The sequence below is a fragment of the Anomalospiza imberbis genome, chromosome 6, assembly GCF_031753505.1.
Source record: "Anomalospiza imberbis isolate Cuckoo-Finch-1a 21T00152 chromosome 6, ASM3175350v1, whole genome shotgun sequence".
Classification (NCBI taxonomy): domain Eukaryota; kingdom Metazoa; phylum Chordata; class Aves; order Passeriformes; family Viduidae; genus Anomalospiza; species Anomalospiza imberbis.
Genome location: NC_089686.1, coordinates 9,561,331 through 9,587,328, shown reverse-complemented (window position 1 = coordinate 9,587,328; position 25,998 = coordinate 9,561,331). Strand labels below are relative to the sequence as shown.

General features: G+C 41.1%; 2 protein-coding genes and 1 long non-coding RNA gene across 3 annotated transcripts in view; 2 read left to right on the top strand and 1 right to left on the bottom strand.

Annotated features, from left to right (window-relative positions):
• The window catches only part of KIF26A (kinesin family member 26A), a 96,490-nt gene extending 75,022 nt beyond the window's left edge, over positions 1 to 21,468 (top strand). Inside the window, exons 6-16 of the mRNA XM_068192277.1 lie at positions 5,175 to 5,384; positions 7,367 to 7,460; positions 7,949 to 8,211; positions 8,463 to 8,646; positions 8,934 to 9,093; positions 10,767 to 10,929; positions 11,484 to 14,868; positions 18,290 to 18,480; positions 18,934 to 18,954; positions 19,356 to 19,506; positions 19,994 to 21,468. Of these exons, the coding sequence (XP_068048378.1) occupies positions 5,175 to 5,384; positions 7,367 to 7,460; positions 7,949 to 8,211; positions 8,463 to 8,646; positions 8,934 to 9,093; positions 10,767 to 10,929; positions 11,484 to 14,868; positions 18,290 to 18,480; positions 18,934 to 18,954; positions 19,356 to 19,506; positions 19,994 to 20,169 (4,998 nt within the window). The 3' untranslated portion in view covers positions 20,170 to 21,468. The remainder of the gene's footprint in view (positions 1 to 5,174; positions 5,385 to 7,366; positions 7,461 to 7,948; positions 8,212 to 8,462; positions 8,647 to 8,933; positions 9,094 to 10,766; positions 10,930 to 11,483; positions 14,869 to 18,289; positions 18,481 to 18,933; positions 18,955 to 19,355; positions 19,507 to 19,993) is intronic.
• Positions 1 to 25,998, top strand: part of ASPG (asparaginase) — a 324,997-nt gene that overhangs the window by 150,478 nt on the left and 148,521 nt on the right. The gene's annotated exons all lie outside the window — the stretch shown is intronic.
• Positions 4,630 to 6,665, bottom strand: LOC137475217 (uncharacterized). Its single transcript, XR_010999755.1, has 2 exons — positions 6,519 to 6,665; positions 4,630 to 5,498 (listed from the first exon to the last, which is right to left on the bottom strand). It is a non-coding gene; the product is annotated as an uncharacterized lncRNA (long non-coding RNA).

The following is a 25,998-nucleotide window of genomic DNA, read 5'->3' as shown; positions in this document are numbered from 1 at the left end:
TAGCCGGTATCAAACGAGGAGGAGTGCTGCAAGGGGAGAAAGGGCTGGTGCCCACCAGGATGTACATCCTTCTGTTTCTGAGATATTTTGATGTTGAGGTGAAAACTGTTAAATATCCATCTAGATTTGACTTTCATAAAGGTTAAAGATCTCAAGGTCTAGAGTTTTGTCTCTGGACTCCCAACAGGTTACTGATATTTGAGTGGATCTCATCAGATGTTTCTAAAACTTTTTGGGGTTTTGCCCCAGAGTCCTCCACATAGCCTTGTCTTCCACACAGAGGACTTTTCTTTTTTCCCCTAATTAATTTTTTTTAAAGAAATCTACCCTTTTGCCAATTTGTCTCCTTAGAATTCCATATGTTTGCATAAAACTGGTGTTATTTTTGTTTTTATGCTTCAGCATCCATCCCTTGCATAGCTGGAGCAAATGAATTCTAGTGGCTATTTTCTTTTGTTGCCTTTCTTTGCCCTGACTTCCACAGTAGGCTGACAGACAAACTTAAAAAAAAATAAAATTCTTTGGTTGCTTGGAAAATTTCTCTCACCCTTGCCAGTGAAGGTTAAAATTGCATCCGTTATTGTGCTGGGTTAGGGCCCTCTGACCTTATGCCACTCATTTCTAGAGCTTTTCCAAATTAGATGCTTGTTTATTTATTTTTTTGAATTTTTTATCTTGTAATGACATATTCAAGATATATTTACCATCTTCTTTTCCCAAACATTTTTGATTTTAATAGGATTTCCTTCAGCAATTCTGCTGACCTCCTGATTTCTGCATATACACGAATTTGGAAAAGTTCAGTAATGGAGTGTGAACCCCCAGTGTACAAACCCTACCAGATTTGAGTCAGTTAATTAATGAGATACTTCAGTTGTTTCCATGACTTAGGCTGTCTTCAGGCACTGAGGAAATGTTAATAATGTCCAAATATTGTGATATTTATGTTTCTTTTATTTTTATTTACAGAAATTGAACTCAAATACAAACCTAGCCTCTTTTTCCATCAACAACCTCATTAAAATAGAGCCTTTATCCAGTACTCAATGCCTGCATGAATAACTATATACAAAGTCTTATATCCTTCATAATTATAAACTTTCACTTGTAATTTTTACTTTGTGGCGTTCTCTGCATTGAAGAAGAAACAACAAAAGGGGAAAAAAGGTAGTAATAAAACTGACTTTTAGCAAAAAGGGTAATTTCAATCACAGGATGGATGTCTGTGTTAGCTCTCCTTAAGGAATATAAGAGTTGTGGGGTGCCCTGAGCCTGAGATGACTTTTCTGAAATCACCCAATTTGTATTTGCTTCTCATTTTTTGTGTTCTCTCTCTCCCCACACCCCTAATCCTTTTAGCTCTCTTCAATTCCCACTCCCCTGACGTGTTCTTTTTCCTTTAGACATGTCTTATTCTTCCATTTCTTTATTCATTCTCCTCTAAATTCCTTGTGTTTCCTTGCTTTGTACAAATGTAAGCAGCAGCTGGTACCACTGCAGCTGGAGTTGACCCCAAAAACCTGGACATATAGTCAAATAATCACCCACAAAAGGTGTGATCTTGGGTAGGCCTGAAATTAATTGCACTTAATTTTAATAATTAATTTTCATAAGCAAGAAAAGTATTAGAGTGCAGTCATTGCTGATTTGCTCCTTAGTTATGGGCCAGAGTTACTTTCAAATTTACAGGCCCTGTGTTATCCTGAATCCTCCCCTCCCTGCAAGCCCTTGTTTCTGGATGATTTCCTGCACCACATATTGCTGTCTCTACAGGTGAGCATGTCTTTTGGATGAGAAGTAGATCAGGAGACACAGGAGAAGCTGCAGTTAAATTGATCCTTAAGGCAAGAGCCGTGCTGGCTCTGTAGTACTCACACTTTACTGTTTTCCTGCAGTATTAACTCCAGAAGAATACTGGGATGAACTTCGGAGCTGAGACTATAAACCTGTCACTTAAGATTGGTCCTCAACCACAGGCATGCAGGAAGTGTGAGAAGAATAAACAGTATTACACCAAACCTTTCCTTTGTACACACAGAAGCATGTGCATGCACCTGGGATCTGCCTGCTCTTAGTTTTTGCTCTTGTGAAGGGATATGTTTGAGTAATCTTTGTGCTTGATGGTACATCCATGAGCATTTCTGCTTTATTTCTGAGTGAAATCAGCCTGGCTCAGCATCATGAATGAGTGTGGCACATTATAACTCTACAATTACTGACAGATATCTCATACAGATATATTTAGTGGGCAGGGAAATGAAAAGTGAAATCTGTTTTTCTACTCTGCAAATCAGCTTTTATACACAAAACACTAAAAGAGGAAGTCCCTCAAGCTGCTTTTCTCTCCCCCCGCTCACATTTTCTTGAGAGCTCACTTCCATTGTAAACATGAAGATGACCCTTGAGTCCTGTTAAGTTAGGGATCTGATCTATTGTGGGAAGCTATTTTTAGTATATTTGTGATTCAGAGAGGTGGTCTTAAAAAGCTAATTTGTCACACAAGGATTTTCTGTGGGTGAAGCCATTGTTGTGTTTAGGGGGAGCAATGCTCTGATGGAGGTAACTTGCTGTTTAGGTCAGGAGCAAACCAATTTTTCTCTTATCCAAGCTCTGGCTGCTGTAATCTAATAATAGATGGAAGAAAGAACAGAAAGGACTGTTTAAATAAGTGCTTTGAAAACAGCATATGTTTTAAAATTCATTTTAATCAAGTGACCTTGAAGTGGGCATTTATACTTACATATATTTATATATTTAGGTTTTGTTTCATTTTTTTTTGCCCTGAGGGAGGTTATTTTTTATGAGCACCTTGGTAGCATGTCAAGGTTGAGCTAGCAGGCTAATACACAAAGCTGGCTTCATGCAGCTTTTATGGGGAAACAGCCTTGAGTGTGTCACCTCTGATGCACTTTGCTTTTGAGGCAGCTGTTTCATTTATTCTAAGGTTTGCTTGTTTTCTGGGACTGTATTTTCATATTTTCTTTTGCCTGTGAAAGGCAAAAGAAAAGAAAGTGTTGAATCAAGGGACAGCTTAGTCAATAGGTAGAAGAATTTGCTGCTGTGTTTGGTGGAGCCTCCTGCAGTGTTTATAGGAAGGGTTAGTTGTTTCTTAACCTCTTTGTTTACGGGAAGAAATGTTGGGGAAAAGCTTTTCAAGCTGCTTTGTGGAAAATATTTCCTTTGAGGGTGCTTGAGGAATTGTGTAGGGATGCCTGTGTGCAGCTTAGCCCCCATAGAGAGAGGGAGATGGAAGAATGGGACAGCTGAGAACGTAAATGTTCGAATTACCTGCCCTCCCCAGCTGGTAAGGGCAGGGACAGTTCAGCATGGTGCTTCCTGCTGCTCCCACATCTGCTGTGGATCATCCTGGCTTGGCCACTGCATTTCACTGCACACACTGGGTGCAGATGTGTCTGCTGTCACCTTTTCATCTTGTCTGGTACGAGTGTCCCTCAGTCCCTGAGGGTGCCTCAGCCTGCTCTGGTCTCTGCTTGTTGCCTGCATTTCACATGCTGTGCTTTGCTGAAGTAGATTTTCAGCTTTGGTTCTTCCTTTGCCTGTATCTCTGTGGGCACAGAAGTGATGGGGAAGTGCTGACTGCAAAGTCCATTTTTTTGGTAAAGACACAAAGAATGTGTTCATGGAGTAAATGCACACCATTTTAATGGCATAATGTTCTAGAAACTAAGTAAGTAGGAGTCAAATTGTTCTGGCACATTTAAGGTTACATTTAGGAAAAAACTTACTGAAATAGAGAATCATTCTTTATCAGATACAAGTGCTTTTAAACCCAGCTTCTACATGCAATATCCAGCTCAGGGTTAAAAGGGAGCCTGACTCACAGAACCTTAGAATTGTCTAGGTTGGAAAGGATCTTCAAGATCAAGTCTAGCTGTTAACCCAGCGCTGCCAGGCCCACCACTAAACCATGTGCTTTAACAGGAGTGGGTATTCTGTGGCTCAGTAGCCGTGTTGCAGAATAGGAAGGTGCTGATGGGTGCTGTGGACAGTGCATATGTAAATTGTTCTAGCTGTGGTACATCACAGCCATGGAGGCTCTTCAACTACCTGGTTAACTCTGGTGCTGTGAGAGTTGTCTGGTAGTTAAATAAGGAGATTGTAGTGTTGCTCAGCTTGTTACTGAAACATTTCATACACCGTGGAAAAAGTAGTTCTCACTGAACATTGCTTTTCTCTGAAGTCTGATCTGCGGGGCAGTTCAGAGTTGAAGTTGCACCTGTAATAGTAATTTACTTCAGTGCAAGGTGTATAAAACATGCTGGTTCTGACATGGGAGCATTTCATAAGGATAAATGGTTGTGAGTGGGTGTGAGGCAGTATTTCACAGGTTTTTAAAGTAAGAGTATGATTTCCAGAAAGCTTAAAAGAAGCAGGTGTGCACCTGTTGCTGAATTTTCCTGAGACCCAGTCACTTGGCTCCCATAAGGTGCTTTGAAAATCACAGCCAACATGTCGGAGCTTTCTAAAGATACTGTCTTTAAAACCTCTGTGTAGGATATCATCATTTGTAGTGATGCAATAAAAATGTACCTTTGTGAGAGGTTTCTTTTCAAGCTTTTTTGACCTTTTAGTGGTTTGTGGTTGGACTTATTTTCCCTTCTTCCCCCCTCCCCCTTTTAAATCTGCAACTAAGCACTGAAGAGCCTAGCAATGACAGCATAAAGGCAACTGCCTGGAACAGTTGAAAAAGAGACACCTTTTTATTAGAATAATATGAATAAGATATTGAAAGTTCCTAGACTTATTTCTAATGCAGTAGCTGTCTGAGCCTTGTGTTATCCAGACTGGTTTTCAAAGTGTCCCTTCGGTCACATTGAGTACTTGAAAGGCAGGAGACTAGAATTTTCTTTTCTTTGGCATCATGTTACACCTACAGTGGATCATACTTGCAGATCAGACATTTATGAATTGTGTTGGTAAAACTGGAACAGCATCAGCTGAAGAGACAAAGTGCACCTTTGAAACCTAATTAGTTCAGTGAAGACCCCAGGCTGGAAAATCTGGCTCTGTTTTTGTCCCACGGTTGTTCTGACACACCTAAACATGACAAACAAACACATCATGGGAAAGGGAGTGGGTTTGGGAGGAATGCTTAGCATATGTTTATCTGTAGCTGGGAACTCAGGTTGTTGCTTTCTTCTGAATCCTTGCAGGTGAAAGTGATGGTAAGGATTTGTTCCTCTCAAGGGACACACGAAACGTCTGAATCCATGTCCTTCCTAAAGGTAGACCCACGAAAAAAGCAAATCACATTTTATGATCCAGCAGCAACTGGGCCTTCCAATGCAGGTCACAGAAGAGGCATTGTTGCTGTCCCAAAGATGTTTGCCTTTGATGCAGTTTTCCCCCAGGATGCTTCACAGGTACTGGAGTCACTCACGTAAACCTCTTGAGTCTTCTCTTGGCCACTGCATTTGATTGCCTGAGGAGTGCCTTCTGTTTCTGGGGAATTTTATTTGAATGAGTTGCCTTAATGCCTGGAAAAAAACGTGGTAATTAATAAACAAGTGGGTACATTCTTACATCTTCTGTTTAGTTGAGATGTAAAATTAAGCAATAATAGCTGGGGAGATAGATTTGCTGATGAAATTGCCTTCTTGTGTATTCTCTTGTTAAAGAAAGGCACACAGCTAGTTTGAAATCTAGTTTTCCATCCAGCTAGGTTTTAACCCATTTGATTGGACTGAAATAAAGTCCTTCCCCACAGCTTTCAATGGGAAATAAACATGTGCTTAATGTTAAACTAAATGCTGTTAGGAGGAAAGATAAAGCTAACCCCTTGGGATTGTTTTACTGGAACAGGGAGCTTTTATATTATCTGCACCTTTTCCAGTTTGTTTATACTGTGGTTTTGACTGATTATTTTACGTTGATGGTTGTGCTGATGGCGGTGCATGTCTTTCTTTTGGCCTGCAAAAGGTAGCATTTATTCAGTAGTAGCCTCAGGCCTGAAATCTGCTACACAGACAGGGTGGCTGGTCTTTGAGAGGATTGGGGTCTGCTGTATATTCAGTGAGGTTGCACTCATGGACATCTGATAATTCCTTCTGTGAAAAATTTTTGGTTCAGAAAATAAAATCCTAGAACAGCTTAAAAAAGAACTAATTCAACGGCATTTGAAGAACTACACCAGGTCTGAACTGCTTGAAAAAAATTAGGGTGAAAAACAGAGTGCAAAGCATCCAAGGTGAAAATAGTCTATTAATGCTGAGAAAATATGACAAGGTTTAGTTCATAATCCCCTCCTCAGATCTGCTAGGGTTTTTAAAAATTTTTGGGGTCTCAGACTGTAGATAAGAAACTATCTATTGAGTCTAAATTCTAGACAAGCAGTAAAGATGGAGAATAACTTCCCCCACACATCAGTGCCTAAAGCACAGGTGACCACATCTGAAAGCTCTTTTTAGATCCTGCATAAGTTCAAACAGGGTGTTTGTGCAGAAGTGTGCAACAGCAATCTCAACATGAGTCCAGAACTGGAAGTGAGGCTTTCTTACTTCCGCTGCCAGCCCTGCTGCAAGGTGGCTGGTCACAGCCTGTGTGTCTGCTGCTTTTGGCACCAGTCCTTCAGGCTGTTGACCTCTGGTTTGGGATGGCTTTTCAGTTCCTTGTGGCAGGCCTGTTGGGTGGCCTGTTGTGACGTTTTTTGGGTGACGTTGGCCACTGCAGCCCCTTCTGTGGAGGTGTTATTGCTGCAGGCAAGCTTGCTGCCATGCATCTGCAAGCAGAGCCGTATCATTTCACTGTAGTTACATATTTACAGCAGCCCCCTCCCCTGCCCCCAGTTGCTCTACTTAATAGATCATCTTATTGTGTATTTGAAACCTTCCCTGACGTGGATAAACTGGTTTTAGCACAATCAAGTATTTTAGCAAGTTTTCTTTACTGATGATGATGTTTCCACTGAAAGAGGAAAATGTGATACTATGAAATCTTATTTAGGGATCTTAATGCATTTTCTCCAGTATGGATGTCTTTTTAATTCCTGTGAGCACTCCTGAGTAGTTTAATTTCAGTGGAGTTGCTACTATTATTGAATAGCCTTGGCTAAGCTATTATACCAGCAGGAAGCCTGGTTGGATAGTATTCAGTTTGCTACATTAGTCATAGAATCAATATTCCAAGAGAATAGGTTTAATAGAATTGAAAACTATTGTGGGCTGTAGGAGCATATTTTATTATTTTTTAAAACAGCATAGTTACTAAAATAATAGGACTGATGCCATAAAAATGGGGAGAATATTGCACCTCAAAAATATTGAGTAATTCATTTCATTACAGAAGAACAGTGAAAACCACAGCAGTATATGCTCTTTCACTTATTTGTCTCCAATTTTTCTTTCAGGCTGAGGTATGCTCTGGAACGGTAGCAGAAGTAATCCAGTCTGTTGTGAATGGTGCAGATGGTTGCATATTTTGCTTTGGTCATGTCAAGCTTGGTGAGCTCCCAAATTCGTTACAGTTAATTACTATGTCAGTCTGGTAATTACATGCTGTCAGCTCCTGGAACAATAAACCTGGAGTATATGAATAGATTAGAATTTCTTTTTAATTAGCTTTGCAAACTTATCATGGTTTATTTCTACACTGTGATTGTAAGTTTTAATTTGAAAAGGTGAAATGTAGCATCAGATTAGCTTATTCAAGAGCAAGTTTATGTAGGTGCATTGTGATGAAAATCAAAAGATCAGAGATGTTTTTAATGTCAATTTGCTGTGAGTCTGGCTTATAAAACTCGCAAACCTAATTGAATAAATAGTAATGGATTATTAATTAAATACTTTGAATTTTTTCATCTGTTCTTTCCCTTATCTGTGCAGCACATGTCATTACATGTAATGCCATGATGATATCAGGTGGCAATATGAAGACACACTGCCTTGTACAAGAAAGGTTAATTGTGTTTATGTTTGTCTTTTCATTCTAGGAAAATCTTTTACCATGATTGGGAAAGATAACTCCACACAAAGCCTTGGTATCATCCCCTGTGCAATTTCTTGGCTCTTCAAATTGATCAATGAACGTAAAGAAAAAACTGGAACTCGTTTCTCTATTAGAGTATCTGCTGTAGAGATCAGTGGCAAAGATGAAAACCTTAAGGATTTGTTAGCTGAAGTAGCCACTGGCAGCCTTCAGGATGGCCAGTCTCCTGGGGTTTATCTGAGAGAAGATCCAATATGTGGAACCCAGGTATAATGAATATCACAACATAGATTTTTCTGAGCCTGACTTTCTTCTACTTTTTATTTCCTTTTATCTGACAGCAATTATGACAACTTTTAAGCCTGTAAAAAAAATTTATTGCTTTTAATTTATAAGCTCATCTCCCATGGTGTACATATTTGTTTTTCTTAGTGCCCTGGAGATTTAACGTGTTCAGCAAAAAAATAATAAAAAAAATGCCCCTGTGCTAATTAGTCATTTTCTTGTCTATATTTAAGCTTCAAAACCAAAGTGAGCTAAGGGCCCCAACAGCAGAGAAAGCTGCCTTTTTCCTTGATGCTGCAATTGCTGCCAGGAGCACCAGCAAGCCTGAATGTGAGGAGGAAGATAGGAGGAATTCACACATGCTCTTTACTCTTCACATATACCAGTATCGCATGGAGAAGAGTGGCAAAGGAGGAAGTATGAATGTTCTTACCATATTGTTTATTTTTAAATTATGTGGTCTTGGATTAGTTTTAATAATAATTTGCCATTAACTTAGAGATCATCTCTCAAGCCAGTTGAGTCAACCTGTAACTTCTGTAGCTGTGACTAATATCTTGTTTCCTTACAATTAAATATTAATTTGGTCATTATCCCATTCTGTATTCATTATTCTCCTCATTTGAATGCCTTCTGAATACCAAGTTTGGCTTGACTCCATGCAAGAATATGATGTACAACTGTTTTTCCCCGTTTTGTTTTAGTGTCTGGAGGACGCAGTCGTTTGCATCTCATTGATCTAGGGAGCTGTGAAAAAGTGCTGAGCAAGAGCCGAGATGGAGGAGGCTCTCTGTGTCTGTCTCTCTCTGCCCTGGGCAACGTAATTTTGGCCTTAATTAATGGTGCTAAGCATGTGCCATATAAGTAAGTCAATTCTAGTCTGCATTATCTTTAATTTGTGGCTGGTGTTACCTGAGAAATGGATTGCATCAACAATTTACTGTTCACGTAATATGAAGTTAAAGGAAATGCTGTCAGAGAGGGGTCTGTCTTCTTTTAAGGTCACTCCTACAGATACACATATCTGTTCATCTACTTGTCCATTCTAACACACACACTGGTTCTCAAATGTTCAAGTAACGTGAAATTCTTAGTTAGATGGCCAAAAACGGTATATGAGTATATACTGAATTTGGGTGAAATGTTGGGAAGGGTTTGATTCTTGAAAAAAGTGAGGGAAAAATGGCTAAGATGTTCTTCCTCCTTCTCTCTCTTTGTTTCCTGGATTTGGAATTTCTGGCTGATCTCAGCCAGTTGGACTTTGTGAATAATTGAATCCAAATTTCATAGGACTTTCTCTTCTTTTTGAAAATGTAAAAATTGTACTGAAATTTTGGAAAATAATTGAGTATTGATCAGTATGGTCATCAAAGGTTGTTATTTCCGCATGTCTATTTGGATGATAAGTCTTTTAAATTAAAAAAAAAAAAAGGACCACCATGTTGCACATTAGTTTAGTAGAAGTTAATGTTTAGGTGTGTTCCTTTGTGGAGTGTCTGTGACAAAAATTTTGTGTCAAACACACCTGTGAGAACCCAGCTTAAAGACAACAGTGACATTGTATGCACCCTTACCAGAACTTGGCCTTCAATCCTTAAATTTAATTGCTGCTTGTCTTAACAACAGCACAAAGTTATAATGCATTATCAATCATGTCATTTCACATATTTATCTAGTGATGCATCTCAAACAGGTGTTTTTTTCGTTCTGTATTAGGCAGAGAGATATTTTCCTCAGGCTACTTGTTAGACTTGTGTAATGAGTAGAGGATGGATGGGTTAGAACAGGGAAGGGCAGATCCTCAACTTGGTCACCTACTGTGGTTTAATGACCTGACATGACAGGAGTTCCCTTGGGTTGGAACTGCTCAGGGAGCAGGGAGCTTTCTACTCCAAGGTGCCGTGGGGAAAGATGTCTTGGAGTCCAGTGGAGGACAAAATGTCACTTGTCTTGTCAGCTTTACTGTCCACAGTGGAAGCTTTATATCACCAGGAAAGCCTTCAGAGATAAGTTCTGCTTCCCTTTTGCTATGTCAGAGCAGACTACAGGTGGCAGAATGGAAAGAAGATTAGTTGGGGGGACACTTGTATTTTTGATATCTAACATCTGTTTAGAGATTTCTTACCATTTCCACTGATGTATTTTATTTATTATTGTTAAAAGTGTTTGCATAGAGCTCACAGAGTGTAACTGTCCAGGTACTAAGTCTGTTCAGCTGAAAATGCAGCACTCATGAGCTCTTTTGGGTAGTATGACCTAAACCTGAGAAAACTAGTTATCAGTCAATTGTTTTCCAATTTTCTGAGCAACAAAATGACTTACATACTGTAAATACACAGGCAAATAAATTAAAATATTGGTACTTTTGTATGTGTACATTTAGACACATTTTAAGTGCGGCCAATAAGAGGAGCATATTTCTTATCTACATGAACCATGCATGCATAAGAGTGAAAGCACAGCTTGTGGTGTAAAATTCTGCAAAAAAAGGTGGTGGTTTCTTTCAATAATCCTGGTGTTACCATTTTTTTGCACAGGGACAACAAGTTGACAATGTTGTTGAGGGAATCACTTGGGAACATCAATTGCAGGACTACTATGATTGCACACATTTCTGACTCCCCAGCCAATTATGCAGAGACTCTCACAACTGTTCAGCTCGCATCACGAATCCACCGCATGAGAAAGAAGAAATCCAAGGTTAGTTCAGAAAGTAGAAGAAATTAATTCACTTGAAAATGAGTTTTCCTAACCTCTCAGTAGGGGAACATGGGATTTCTCAATGGTAGGAAGTAATACAAAATGCATAAAATCTCAGGAGAGGAACTGACAAATGACTTGGCACTGAGCCATCATCCTGCCCCCATCCTTAATCCTGAAATTCCCTTCTTTTTGTTTCAAACACATATTCTTTCTTTGCTTACATGTGGAACTATCTCAAAAGCTTCTATCAATATTAATTAAAAATCAATAGAGGAGGAACAGAAAACTATTGAGGAGAAAGACAATGCATAATATTTAATGGAAATTATCTGAAAAGGTGTGATTGTTATATTATCACTAATACAGCAAAATCTATTTAGCATGTTACTTTAATTTACCCTTCCCTCTAATATTTTCTCACTAGATGTAGTCATGATAGCATACACAAAGCACGGATTATGTTGCAACCTGCCTTTTAATCAATTTCTGTGCATGTATATACTTATTTATCAATTGATACTAATAAATTTACTATTACTTGTGATTTGCAGTATGCATCCAGCTCGTCTGGAGGAGAGAGTTCGTGTGAGGAAGGACATGTCCGGAGACCACCCCATTTGCGACCATTCCACCCACGAACTGTTGCCCTTGACCCTGACCTTCCTGTCCTGAATATATCCAGTGATCCTGATTATTCCTCCAGCAGTGAACAGTCTTGTGATACTGTCATCTATGTTGGTCCCAACGGTGCAGCTTTGTCCGACAGGGAATTGACAGATAACGAAGGTCCACCAGAGTTTGTTCCCATTATCCCGTCCCTAAATAAGAAGAGAAATAAAGACAATTCTGCTATTAGTAGGAGTTCTGATAAGGACCATTTCAAATGCAACACTTTTGCTGAACTGCAAGAAAGGTTAGAGTGCATTGATGGAAGTGAGGAACCCATGAAATTTGCTTGTGGAGAAATCTCTGTTGGGTCCAATTGTAGTTCTGTTCCTGGAAGTACAGAAAATGCACAGTCTAAGTCTATAAAGGAAAAAGTATCCTCTCCTTCTGGAGGATTTAAGAAACCGATTCCACAAGAAACTGCATCTCCCAAAAAAGGATATAACCTTCCTTTCCAGGCTGTTGCACCAAGGGGTGGCAATGGCAACTGCCAAGAAAATAGCACACCTTACTTTAAAGCAGAGCTTTCCAAGCTGCAGAGCAGAGCTGACAACAAAATAATAGACTCTATCCTAGAGGGGGAGAGAGAGACAATCACTGATTCCCTGCAGACTTCAAGGTGTAGCCCTCTGAGGAATCCAGAGCAGAATAAGGCAACAGCTGAATGTGTCACTAAGGAAAAGTCTTTGTACATGAAGAGACCCTTGCCAAGCCCAGCGCCTCCCCCTCCACAGCAGAGGGAACACTCCCCAAGCTCCAAAGCTGAGAATTTGGAGCCGGACAATAGCAATGCAGTTCGGACTCCTCCTGTGGGAATGAGCAAACAGATGGGAAACAAACCCGAGCAAAACCCTTTAGGAAGCACATTTCTTGTTGGTAGCAACACCCAGAGTCAGTCAGGTGCGATAGAGGTACACAGCTTCAGGTCAGCATTCAGAGGGAAATGTTTTGATCGGGATATACTGACCACCACAGTGACTTTGCAGCAGCCTGTTGAGCTGAATGGAGAGGATGAGCTTGTTTTCACAGTGGTGGAAGAGCTCTCTATTAGTGGAATTATGGATAATGGGAGACCTTCCAGTATCATTAGCTTTAACAGTGACTGCTCCCTTCAGGCCCTTGCATCGGGTTCGAGGCCGGTCAGTATTATCAGCAGCATAAATGATGAGTTTGATGCTTATACCTCACAGGAGACTTCTACTGGTGTAAATATTGATATTGTTGTGCCCTTTGCTAAGGATCCCTTTACCAGCAGCAGACGTTCCTCCATCAGTTCATGGCTCAGTGAAGTCAGCATTTGTACAATTGAAAGTGATGGAGCCCAGTCTAGTGACAGTTTTGTCGCACAGTCATCTTATAACTGTAATAAGTCTGAGGAACCCCTCAACTTGGACTCATCCCATTTATGTGTCCCCCTGAAAAGTGCTCTGAATGACAGTGGATTTTGCTTCTCTGAGCTGGAGAGTGAGAGCCTGAGTTCCAGCAAGCTTTCCTCAGGCATCAGTAAAAGCCCTCTAACCTCTGAAACTACCAAAGCATCTCAGATAAAAAGTGCTTTTTGTGTCACTGATCAGCCAGTAAAAATTAAATTTAGTCATTCTCGTGATGCGCCTGTGATAGAAACAATACATTCTAGTCTTCCTAGGAAAACAAAAACTACCTCTTCTCCAATCCACAATAATACTGTCCTCAGCTATAAAGAGCTGCAGAATCCACATGGTATATTTGAAGATCCTTGGCTGTTACGCACCGATTATCACTTGGAAGCAAAACCTGCAGAGTCGCTGCTGTCTCCAAAACCTCACACATTCGGTACTGAGAAGCAGCCAGAAAAAGCTGCCCAGGGTTTTGGCACAGCTTCCAGGCCAACAAAGTCACAGACTATGCTCGCCTGTTCACAGAGGGTTGTGGATGGTTGTGAAATGGCCTGCAAATCTTCCAACGGAGCTGCCAAGAAGTCAGAAATTGCGATGAAGATGCCACAGCTGAAGAGGGGAGCCACCACACTGGGAGTGATGCCAGTGTCACATGCTAACAGTACTTTGCCAGAGTGTGTGACCCGAGGGAATTCAGAAGCTCCCTTGGCCACTGGCAGCTTGAAATCGTCCCTGGGAAAGAAGAACACACCACAGAAATCAACCATGCTGCCCAGACCAGGCGGGCCAACACCTCCAACACCTCCTGTACGTAAATCGAGCCTGGAGCAGAAACCTGTTGGTCTGGGTAATAGTGGGGGGAAGACTTCTGGCCTGGACTTTGCCAGAGCTGCCACACCAAAAGCTGAAGATGAAGCAGATTTGCGGTTGAAAGCTGCCTCTTACTTTAGTGAAAGTGCCAGCTGCAAAATGAACTTGAAGGGTGACCACTCTTTGCCCAAGATGACATCCAGCTTAAAGGTGAAGGCGTCAAAGAGTGAAACTGTTCACCGATATGGGAGCCACATGTCTCTGGAGAGGTGTGACAGCCTGACATCAGTTGGATCCAAAGCAAGCATGGTGAGGGACAGTGGGAGCAATGGCAACAGCCGGGCAGGACGTTCTGTCCCCAGGCTGGGGGTCCCTCCTGTTGCTTCCAGTATGGGTTTACCACTGCCCTTCACCGCCCCTGCACCTGGTAAAAACAACCAGGCAAAACCCACAGCTAACCAGAAGGTGCAAGCCAATGGGAATAAAAACCGGGGCCTCTCTGCCAGTGGGTCAAAGTCTCTCAGCTCCTCTGTGAAGTCCCTGGCACAGCCTGCAGGGAAGGGCTCTAGCATGGCCCCTGGTGGGAAGGCAGCCCCCCGTTCTGTACAGCCTGTCAGCGGCAAACCCGGCCGTGGGACCATCATGGGCACCAAGCAGGCCATGAGGGCGGCCAACAGCCGCGTGAACGAGCTGGTGTCAGGCGGCTCTGCCAAGGCAGGCCACTTCCGAGGCTCCACTGACTCTGACAGTGGCAATGACAGTGGCATCAACCTCAGCGACGAGAAGTCACAGATGCCGGTGCTGCCGTCTCCCTACAGCAAGATAACGGCGCCGCGGCGGCCACAGCGCTACAGCAGCGGGCACGGCAGTGACAACAGCAGCGTCCTGAGCGGGGAGCTGCCGCCAGCCATGGGGAGGACGGCTCTGTTCTACCACAGTGGGGGCAGCAGTGGCTATGAGAGCATGATTCGGGACAGTGAGGCCACCGGCAGTGCCTCCTCGGCACACGACTCCATGAGCGAGAGCGGGATGTCATCACCGGGTCGGATGAGGAGCCTGAAATCCCCCAAGAAACGGTCAACAGGTAAGACATGAAGGGGCATGTGGTCAGGTGTTCACTGGTGCTCCACTGCATCCTGAGGATGGAGGCGTTTTGTGGCATCTCTGACAGAGAGGAGAGGAGGCTTGGAGGAAGCTCAAAGCAGGGAGGTGGACTGACTGCATGCGCTTGTGTGTGCATGTGTATTGCTGTGACAGCAGCTACTTGTCATTTATTTTACTTCAAAGCTGCAGGTGTGACACAGGTGCTGTGGTGGAGAGGGCAGGAGAGGTGTGGGTGGCCTGGGGTGCCGGCAGCCTCCCTGCGAGGGAGGAGGCAGCAGGTGGCTGCTGGCAGGTGGGGGACATTCCTTCCTCCCTCTGCAGGGCCAGGACCAGGGTGGCCCAAATAGGAAGGTGTTATGGGTGGGTGGGGAAAAGTGAGGTGTTGGCTGAGTGCTGATGAGTTTTTGTGAGGATTGAGTGAGTGATCCTGGAAGACTGGTAAGAGAAGGGCAGTGGGGAGAGGAGAAGATCTGCTGCTAGGTGTCTGTGAGGGAAGGCCAGAGAGACCGGCTGGGACTGTAGTTTAGAAACAAAGGAATAGGCCGGGAGGGGAGAAGAGTGTTTGTGAATTAATGAGGATTGCTAAATGTGTGTTACATTACCCAAAAATAAGGCTTAGAGCAGTAGGGCATGTGTGTAAGATGCAGTGACTCCTAGGTTAATGCTGCTAGCTAGTCACAGCATTATTGTATTGCACTCTAATAGTATTTATATTAAGAAATTTTAGGCTGTGTGTGTGGATAATATATGCAGTAGGAAACTGACTGGCAGTAGGAAACTGCTTGGAAGAGGCAACTCTGGCTCAGTGTGTCTGACCACGCCAAGAAAAAGTGGGTGTATGGGGGCCAGGTCCCCTTTCCTTCCTTCTGGTGCCTTTTCTTATTGCTCTCACTGCTGGTGCTCATGTAAGTGCAGCTGCAGTTCAAGTGAATTTGTAGTCAGATTCAAAATCTGGCTCATATGGTTGGTGTTACAGTGACAATTTCTCAGATCTAGGTTGAGATCCTGTGGTATTGTAAAGAACCAATGGCAACCAGTGCCATGTAGATCATGACCTGCAGCCGCCTTCAGCAACCTGGGCATACTGACTGTTGGAAATACAGTAGGAACTAATACCAGCAATGTGCTGGGTCTGAACTTCTGGTGGGGAAGTGGCAATTACTGCAATCCCTGTAGATACCCACGATGCTCAGCTCTGGAAGTAAAACCAAATGAATGAAGTTGATCTCATGGGGCTTTCTGGTCAAGAAAACTGAGTTGCTTCAGCAAGTGATAAATCATTTTGGAAACTTAGTGTAATATTTGCTGCTCTTCTCTTTCCATAGCATATCTGCCTCTTAAACCTTTCCCACAAATCAATATCAACAGCTGTATAAGTTGCACACATATTGAGAAGGCATTACCCCCTGATGGATTTGTATTTGTTTTTTGCCCCAGGAAATACTTATACGGTCTTTAAAAATGACAAACTATTTCTTTTTCCAGTTGTAATTGCTCTATATCTGTAAATTATGTATTACTTTTTTGGAGTGCTGTAGACTTTGAGAAAATAATGTGTTTTATGCATGAAATGCGGTTTACCAGGAAATGCATCAAATATTTCTTACGAGAAATGTTTGGTTCAGAGCTGTTATTGTTCTAAAATAATAGTAATCCTTGCACATTATTAGCTATTCTTTGAGTAGCTTATGTAACACCAGACTATGTTGGAGTCTCTGGGTTTAAGGACACATCTTTCTCCCATGTATGTCACTGTAAACCTGTCCTCTTATCCTGTAACTTCATTATTGGAAAATTGGTGTTTGGTTCCCATTTCTTGGAGAAAAGAAGTTCACCTGCTTATTGCATGTGATTGACCACATCTGTTTGGTGTCCTCCTCAGAGGGATCTCCTGTCAGCAGTTACAGGGTCAGGGTTACAGTGGGTGGCTTCATCCAACAGGACTTTAGTGGTGTTTCAGGCTGAATGGATTTGGGTTGTGAGAATGGTTTTGTAGAAGTAGAATCGAGTCTTCCCCTTTTGAAAACATTCCCATTTTGTTCTCGTTACTTAGAAATCAGCAAGGATGCAATTAAGAATAAGAGATGTTTTTCTTAAGAATATGTAAAGCAGGTAACTTTTGGGGTATCACTGGAGGTGTTTTGCTTTGGGAGTGCCTGCTGGGATTTTGTCTTCATTTCATGTTGGGGTTCGTGACAGGGCTTATCTGACAGCCTTAACTTGGGCTTACATCTGTGGTACAGGTCTCAGCCCAGAAGTTATTTTGGCAGCATTGTATTTTTGAGCAGAGCTGCCTTATCTGTTTGGTGTGCTCCCTTTCATAAGAGCAGAAGAAACAAGTCTCTTCACCTCCGAGTTAGTTTTTAATAAGAAGAGGCAATTAAGTACTAAATTTATTGTCACCAGTCACCTAAAGCCAGCTTACACTTACTGCTACCTTGTGTCATTTCAGCTTGTTTCTGGTGGCCTTCAGTCCTCCTCTTCTTAAGGATGGGGTTGCAGGGTTGTTAATGTTGCCTGACCAGCCCTATGCATGTACTCAGGCTTGAGACATACTGTAAAGGTCAGATTTTTAGAGAATGGTAAGAGACTTAATAATCACAAAAAACCTTCTGGGCACCAGAGTGCCAGCTCTTGCATTTCTGAGGGATATAAGTCAGTCTCTGCTTCATGAAACTTGAACCCTAGCAGAAGCATAATGGAGCAGTATGATTTTCTTGGAAAATCTGGGTGCATTCTATTGAAGGCTCCCAGAATTGGTGAGTTTTGTCATGCACTGAGCTTCTGGGTGCAAAGGTGTGAGGTATCTTAACATTAGAGGTGCTCAAGTTGCAGCTTGGTTGATGCCTTCTGAATGCCTCTCAATCCCACAAAATCACTGAAAATGGCAGGTATTTAGCACCCTAAAATAGCAGTTAGTAGTTTTGGAGGGAACTGTTTGAGCTTTGCAAAGATGTAGTGCAGTGACAGGGATCTTAGCCTTTCTTGGCTTTAACTGGGGGAGCAGAAGATTTCCAGATAAGTAAGTCATTATCAGTATTAGTTTTAGATTATTCACTATCTCACTGCCTTTGCAAGGTAATGAAAAACATTGTAGTCCACCAAAGAAAAATCAGTCCAGGCAAAATATTTCTGCAAGGAGGGAATAAAGAACTGATGTTCAGACATCTGCTTTGGGAGAGGAACTGCTGTTGCTCCCATCTGGGAACCAAATGAAACCTACTTTGTCAAGGCAGTAACTCAATTAGCAGCCTGAGGGTATTTTACTAAAAGGAAAAGATCAAGAAAAGCATTTCTTCCTAAGTATACTGAGAACCTAGATCTTTCTTTAATTCACTGCAGTATGTTCTGCAGCGTGTTAGTCTCTTAGATCCCGAGGAATGTTTGTTTTTGTGTTTTAGGTCTCCAGCGTCGCAGACTGATTCCTGCACCACTGCCAGATGCTGCCTCCTTAGGAAGAAAACCCAGTGTCACTGGCCAATGGGTTGATCTACCACCCTTGCCAGGCACTTTGAAAGAACCATTTGAAATTAAAGTTTATGAGATTGATGATGTGGAACAATTACAGCGACACAGACAAGAGGAAACTGAGGTCAGCACATATTTTACAACTGTAGACAACTTAAATTACAATATACAGACAAAGTTCTTGCTTGAATGCCAGAATGGTGTTCAGGAAATTGAGTGCAATTAAAGTACTATAATTATTAATTTTACAATTCATATGTTGGGGTACCCTTAACACAGAAAATGAAAATGATTACTGTCTAAAATTAATTGTGTCTAACATGACTGATGGTGTAAATGGAAGTTTCCAATGAATACATTATGAGAATACTTCATAATCCTATACTGGCTGGTGGAACCTTACAGCCTCCCTCAATGATAGGGTCATTAACTCTTTATGTAAATGACAGGATTCTGTTAAACCAGGGATATACTGAGTTTAACTTACTTGTAATTGGAAAACACTTCAGCTAATTCTGTTTTAGAGACCAGAATTCTATGTTCTACTGATGCCTTTTCCCCCTTTCTTTTATAATAGCCTTTCCAGGATGTTGAGAAGGTAGGAATGCTTTTTAGAAAATAAAAATTCATGTTTTAGTATTAACTGTAACTCTAACATTATCATTAGGCTGTGTTTATCATTTTCACTACTGGGAAAAAAAATATCTACAAACAGTAGTAATTTCACAATGTATTAAGAGATGCTTGCTAATTCAGAGAAGTGCAACAAATGCTCAAGTGATGTAGCTTGCAGTTCCTCTAGATTAAAATCCATTAATGTAAACTTCAAATAAAAAGACCCCCCAAAAACCCATAAAAACCCCACCAACCCCACAACCAAATAAAACAACCCACCTGCTCTCTCTTACAAGTAGTGAGCTGAGAGCAATTTTTGTCAGACTGTTATAGGCCAGCTCACAACAGGAAAATTCATGGAATGGTCTTTCTGTGTCTTAAAAGGGTCTGATGTATTTCCATACCAAGCTGAAGATACTAGAAAGGCGTCAGCAGCGAATCAGAGAAATAAAGGCAAAGCACGAATTTTTGAAGGAAGAGTTGGAAGAGACAAAGTGCAGGTTGATGATGGATCCAAATAAGTGGAAAGAAGACTGTAAGTATTTTGCCAAAACAGCAGTATGATCGGCCTCTAACAGATTTCCAGCATGTCAACAGTCCCACTGCAAAACTTAATCACTTGCTAAGATATTTTGCTGAATTGACTTGTGACTCAATCTGTGTTTCTGTCATATGTTATTTAAACAAAAAGCCCATCCAAACCAACCAGAAGAGAACATTAAAATGGTGCCATTAATATTAAATGTGATTTTTATTAGTCTTTTATTATTATTCTTTGCAAAGAAGGAAAAAAAAATGTTTCCATATCCATGTTAGAGCTGGGAAATTGAGGCATGAGATTTGTTCCCAGACTGAGTGTTGTGCATAACTGGAGCTTCAAGGCAGAGTTTTGTATCTGCTGAACAAAGGAGGGACTTTAGTTCAAGAGAAACTAAATTTTACTCTACCTTGTTGGCTGCTTTGTGATAGAATAATATTTATGATAAGCTGTTTCTCTTACTCAGTACTTTTTTGTCTGACAGTTGAAGTGGATCCTGATCTTGATAAGGAGTCACAGGAGTACCTGGAGGCACTGGAACAAGTGACAGAAGAACTGGAGCAGTGTGTAAATCTGTGCAAGTCACATATCATGATAGTGACGTGTTTCGATATCGGGATAAGCGATGCGCAGGATGGAGTGCGGGAGGTGGAGGTTTGAAGAGAGGTTTTTCAAGGGACTGAGGGAAGTGAAGCTGGGTCGTCCGACATGAAGAAGTAAACGGATAAAGTAGCTGGGAAGTGAAGGAGGAAAGGTGAAGACTAAAAAGCAACAATGAATGTTGTAAGAGAAAGAAACAGCTGAGGAATGGGAATGTTCATAAATAATTTGGTGCCTCAACGTGACCTGAGCTGTACAAAGGTAAAAGTAGGATCAAGTATTGCTTCTACCAGAGGGAAGCCAAGAAATTTAGTACAAACCCTGATGTTAATTAACAAACAAACATGAAATGGAAGTGCCTTTAAAGTTCATTTGATTTTCATTTTTGTATTTGGTGCTAGAATTAAAGCCAGCAAACCTAAGCAGACCACAAAATGTATTCCTACGAAATATTTTATACTGTATAGTGTATTTATGACTATATGTAAAAACAAACAACATTGTAGCAAAAGCAATAAGTAAATTATGTTTTCATACCTGAACTTGCCTTCTTGTTTCATAGAAAAGCTGTTTTATGTAGCAGAATTAAAATTGTATTATAATTGTTTTCTTGGTTAGGGTTCAAGATATTTTTATGAACATTTATCTATTGAGAAGGAGTATTATGGCATTTTGAGATGATTGTTTTACCTTCAGGTTTTGTATTATTACTTTTTCAGATCAAAATAAATGTTTGTTTTCCATTTTATATATACATATATAGATATATATTAACTGCTTACCTACTTCCTTGGTTACTAACCTCACTTTTCACAGACCTGGTCTTTTTTGGAGTCTTAAACTTTATGTGAGGAAGTCTACAAAGGGCACTGTGGTTTGTTTTGGTTTTCTTTTTTCCTCTCTGACTGCAGGAATTGAGAGTTATGTTTATTACCAAAACCATAAAACAAGCAAAAAAAAAAAAGGAGCAAAATGTTTTTGTAAATGTTAAGTTAGGTCCATATTTTTATATAGTTTTGACTATAAATATAGCATTTGCATTTTGAACTTTTAAGACAAATAGTATATCTTTTTACAGTTTTTCTAAGGAAGGCAAACCCTCAGGATCAAGTTTATACATGCTGCATGAGATTTGTGCTTTTTTGAAGGAGGCCACTTAAGTGTGGAAACTATTGATAAATTGTTGCCAAACAAATACTTTTGAAAAGGTTTAATAGTGTATGTAATACCACATTTCATAATGAATCATATTTTCTAATCATCTTCCTTTTTATGGTTTTTTCAAATCCTTTGTATAAATATGTATTATAACAGCTTGCTTCAGTTTTTATCTGTGAATAAAAGATACATCTATTGTTATGAATGCTTTTTGCTGTGTATGTGATTTTAGTATTCAGAAGAGAGAGGATGGTCTCTGGTACACTGTTTTAAATGTCACATTGCATTGTCTCCTTGCCCAAGAGGTGTATAACTGGGAACAGAGTTCTGACATTCGTCATCATAAACCAATCAGGAAAGAGAGACAAAACACCAAAGGGTGAAATAAATAGCAGTGATAATACTTATATTCTCTTAGCACTTGATAGTTTACAGAACAAAGACCTGCGGCTCACATACTTGTTTTCCCTGATGAGAAAAAGCAATTAAAAATGGGGCTGGAATCACAAGAAGATTAGGAAGTGGAATCAAGCCCTGGGCCCCACAGGTCCATCATGGCAACCTGCTATGTTCATTTCTCTGTGACACTGCTGTGTTTGCTCCCTGGCTGGACAGCAGCTGTGCCTGGTCCTCAGCTCCTGGTGCTGGCTGGAGCTTCCCAGACAGGGTTAATGTAGAGCTTGAGCTTCTAGTGACACCAGCTCCAGTGTTTTCCAGCCATTTGGCCAAAAGGCAGATCTGTGGGAAGTTTTCCCCTCCCTCTTTTTCTCTCCTTAGGTATCCCTAACTGCATGGCATCCATGCACTGTTTTCTTACCCTCACAAGAAGCCTGTGAGGTGGGGTAAATTCCTTCCTCCTTATTCTGCATCTGGAGCAGTAGGATAGTCAGAGCAAGAGTTTGATACTTAAATAGCTTTTTGACTGCAAGGGTTACAAAGAGTGCCATTCTCTATCCCTCTCATTTATCCCTGGAAAAGGGTGCACTATGTTTGTTCACTGATACTTGGCACTGTGTCTGGTTGTATGCAAGGGAATATGGCATCTAGAATTTCTGGAGGATCCCTTTGCTGATACCCTCGAATACCAGCTATATTTACTAACTTGTAAATTCCATCTAAATTTACTTTCTGTGTGCAGAAAGTCACAGTTCTTTAAATATAGAATCAAAACCATGTAGTGATTCAATACATTGTGGGCTTTTCAGAGCAAGGATTAGATAAATAAAAATAATTAAAAAAAACCAGCAGCATGCTGTGGAACAAATATTTATTAGCAAAAGGGAAGACCTCCACTAACATGATGGCAAAAAGAGCATTTATTCATGATGAGCTCTGCAGTTGGCATTTGGTTCTGCACTGGTGCCATTGCACTGTCCTCTGGAGATGCACATCTCAGGGGTGCTGTGGCAGCATGAGGTGACCTGTGGGACCTCTGAGCCCTGGGCACAGCAAGGCTGGGCACACACTCTTCCTCAGGGTAGCCTCTAACACCATCTTGAATGGACCCAAGGGGTTTTGTTTCTTTTATTTATTTGCCAGACACCTCATCCTCTCCTTGGATGTCTTCATTGTTTCTCCCCCACCCTGGCAATATTACAGTCCTCTGAAAAAAAAATTCAAGTTGCTAATCATCCATCCCAGTTTCCATAAACCTGATAATTTGTTTAAATATTCCCCTGTATAGTGTTTGCTGATCAGACTTGCCTCCTTTGATATTTTCTCCTTCGTTTCTAACTATAGTTACGTTTGCCACAAAGGAACAAATGAGACATTTCAGGGCTACTGAGTTCCACGTCAACATGGCAATAATATGCATATTAAATGCATTTAGCCTCTGGCTCGGTGCCACAAAACAAGCCTGAGATGCAAAATAAGGTGGGGCACTGATGAATGAAATACAGTTTTACCTATGCAAATAGAGTTCTTTATAAGTAGTTGAGTGTAGTAAATTATCTTTCAAGAGCTGAGATAATCTTTTAGCTTACTGTTTTAGCTGTTGCAGTTCTGTCCAGCTAAAACTTATACAAATAAATAGTTTATTATTTGAGTCTATTTTACAAAGACTTAATTATATCAGATTACACATAATAATTTCAAAATGAAACTGGGTGCTTTATTTCATTCCTTGTCTATTTAAATGTAATGGTTTAAAATAGCCATTAAATTGTGCACCCAAACACCTTACTGTGTTGAGCTTGTTACGGTATCAAATAAAACTTTAGAAACCCACTGGCTTTGGAGAGCTGCCTGAATAACTTTTGGCAGGGATAGTTCACACTGGAATTCTTTCTCCTTTGCTTGCAGTTCTTCCCATTAAATCCCTCACCTTCTCCTTGCTGGGGCAACACTTTCTTGGTCCCTTGATGGCCCAGTTTATCAAGCAGCTCGCATCACACCTATTTCTCAACAACACGGGAAAAAAATTATTGACAGCTGCTGGGTTTTTTGGAACCAGTGCAATGGTGATTCAAAGCTTATAGATTAAATCTGAGGGACACAAATTCCCTTTTCCTCAAACTTCACATCTCACGAGGTTTCACAAGGAGGCCACAGGTGAACTTGCCTGTGTGTGAGGGACAAGGAGAGGAGAGGTCCCCACATGGTCAAGCCTATTTCAGGAGGAGATGAAGTATGGACTGGAACAGAAATCAAGTGAGAAGGCAGGACTGTCATCTGGTGACCAGGGACTGGAGAAAGTGAGGAGGAGCTTGTGTTCTGGACATGGTCTCCAAGCTTAGTTTTGCCTTTTCCCATTCAATGATCATGGTTCAATACATAACACTACTCCTGGGAGATGGGATTTCAGGCTGGGGACATTGCTTCAAGTGTTTGGAATTGCAGTTAGTACAAACATAGATTCCCTATAGAGAAATAAGATGCTCTGTAGACAAAAACTTGTTTAATGCATTGTGTAAACCCTTTTCCCATACAGTGCTTCTGGTATAACCAGTTCCAGCTAAGGCAGTTCTAGGACACTGTAACTGCAAAATTGAAATATCAGTACTAAAAGAGAATGCAGTAGAAATAAAAGATTGAGAGTTCTTTTCTCAGCATGCAGAAAATGTTTCATTTATTTCTATTTCAAGGTACCCTTGTATTCTCTTTCTAGTTACAAACCCACGTTTTCCAGTCACTTGCATTTTATTTTTATGTGTGGAACATAACTCCACAGGCAGCTGTTCTATAGTGTGGCTATAGGAAGGGTTTAAGACAAAAAAATGTTAGCTATAAGATGACCTCTGTATCAGATGTCCAAGCTGGCAGAAGTGGACATAAATAAAAAATGCTTTCATATTTGGGACCCACTTCACTACGGCACTTCGGCACCTGTTTAAGCAAGCAAGTAAATCTGGTCTGTATCCAGCAAAACACTCCAATTTTGGCTTATATCCCACTGACTTGGATATTTTTTTTGCTCCAGGGCTTCAGATGGTGTAAATTCCTTTAGCAGTTGTTCAGCAGAGCTACCTTGACTTTCACCAGATGAAAATCCTGCTAAAATAATGTTATTTATCAGTGGTATTTGGGAGAAAGGAAAGATATTGATGTGCAATTCACAAGTGCAAATTAGAAAGCAGAAACTGCCTTCCAGGCTGCTCCTGTGTGTAGCGTCTCATGGCTTCATGCAGAATTTGGCTTGCAGAAATATGCTTGTGGAATACACAGAATAAGACATAACCCTTGACAGTGTAAATGCTCAGAGATTTATTATCAGACCTGAGGGGAACTGCTGGATGACGGGGTGTGTTTGGCATGACGGTGACCTTAGAGTAGCTTACGGGGAAGCCAATGGCTTCACTCCTTGTTTCCCTTCCCAAGAGCCTCCCCACAAGCAGAGAGTGGATGGGACAGCTGGAGCATGTAGCCAAGAGGAGGGGAATATTTCAGAGCGACCCTCATAGGGACTCCAGGTGATGCATTCCCTCAGCAGCCTGTCTTTAACCTTGTTTATATGTCTTTTGCTTCTGAATTTAGATTGAGACAGGTCATGCCTGGTTTTAGTATTTTCCTGGGACCCTGATATGAGACAGAAGGGCAGGTTTCACTAGACTGCATCTCACTGTGGGGTGGAGAGTAAAGGGGTGCTCTTACAGCAGACACAAATAATATTTCTGCCATCTCTACACTGCATCAGTGCTTATTTAGTAGCATAATTCACATGCTGCACTTTTATATCAATATTCCCTCTTGAGATTAGGACCTTTCAAATCTTCGTTGTAAGAAGGTCTCTCTGAGGTTTTGTTTGCTTTGTCTTCCAAGTGGACAGCCCATGCCCTGGCATGAGCCAGTATGACTTCACTCTGCAAAGGTTTTGCTTCATTTATTTCTTTAATGTAAACATTTCTTTGGGAGCTTCCTATCAGGTCTGGAAAAGGATGGCAGCAGCAGCAGCTCCTTTCCTGCTTGGGCTTGCTGGGACAGCTAAAAGAGCTTGCCCTGAATTTTGAAAGACTAGGTTTTGGAATTCTGCTGTTAACTTCAGTAGGAAAAGAACCAGGTCACTAGTTAACTCCTGGCATCTCTGGTGTTAAAGCAATATTAGATGACCAGAAGGAGCAAAGCCTTCATTCCCAGGGTAGGGAAAAAGCAGGTCCTGCCTCCTTGTTATCTGGCTTTCCGACCCGAGGTCAGCAGATTGTCTCAGACTCTGCCCTTCAGTGTGTCAGGGATCTAATCAGGCTGTGGAGTTCCTGCACATGGCTCACGTGACTCTATTTAAAGCCCATTTTA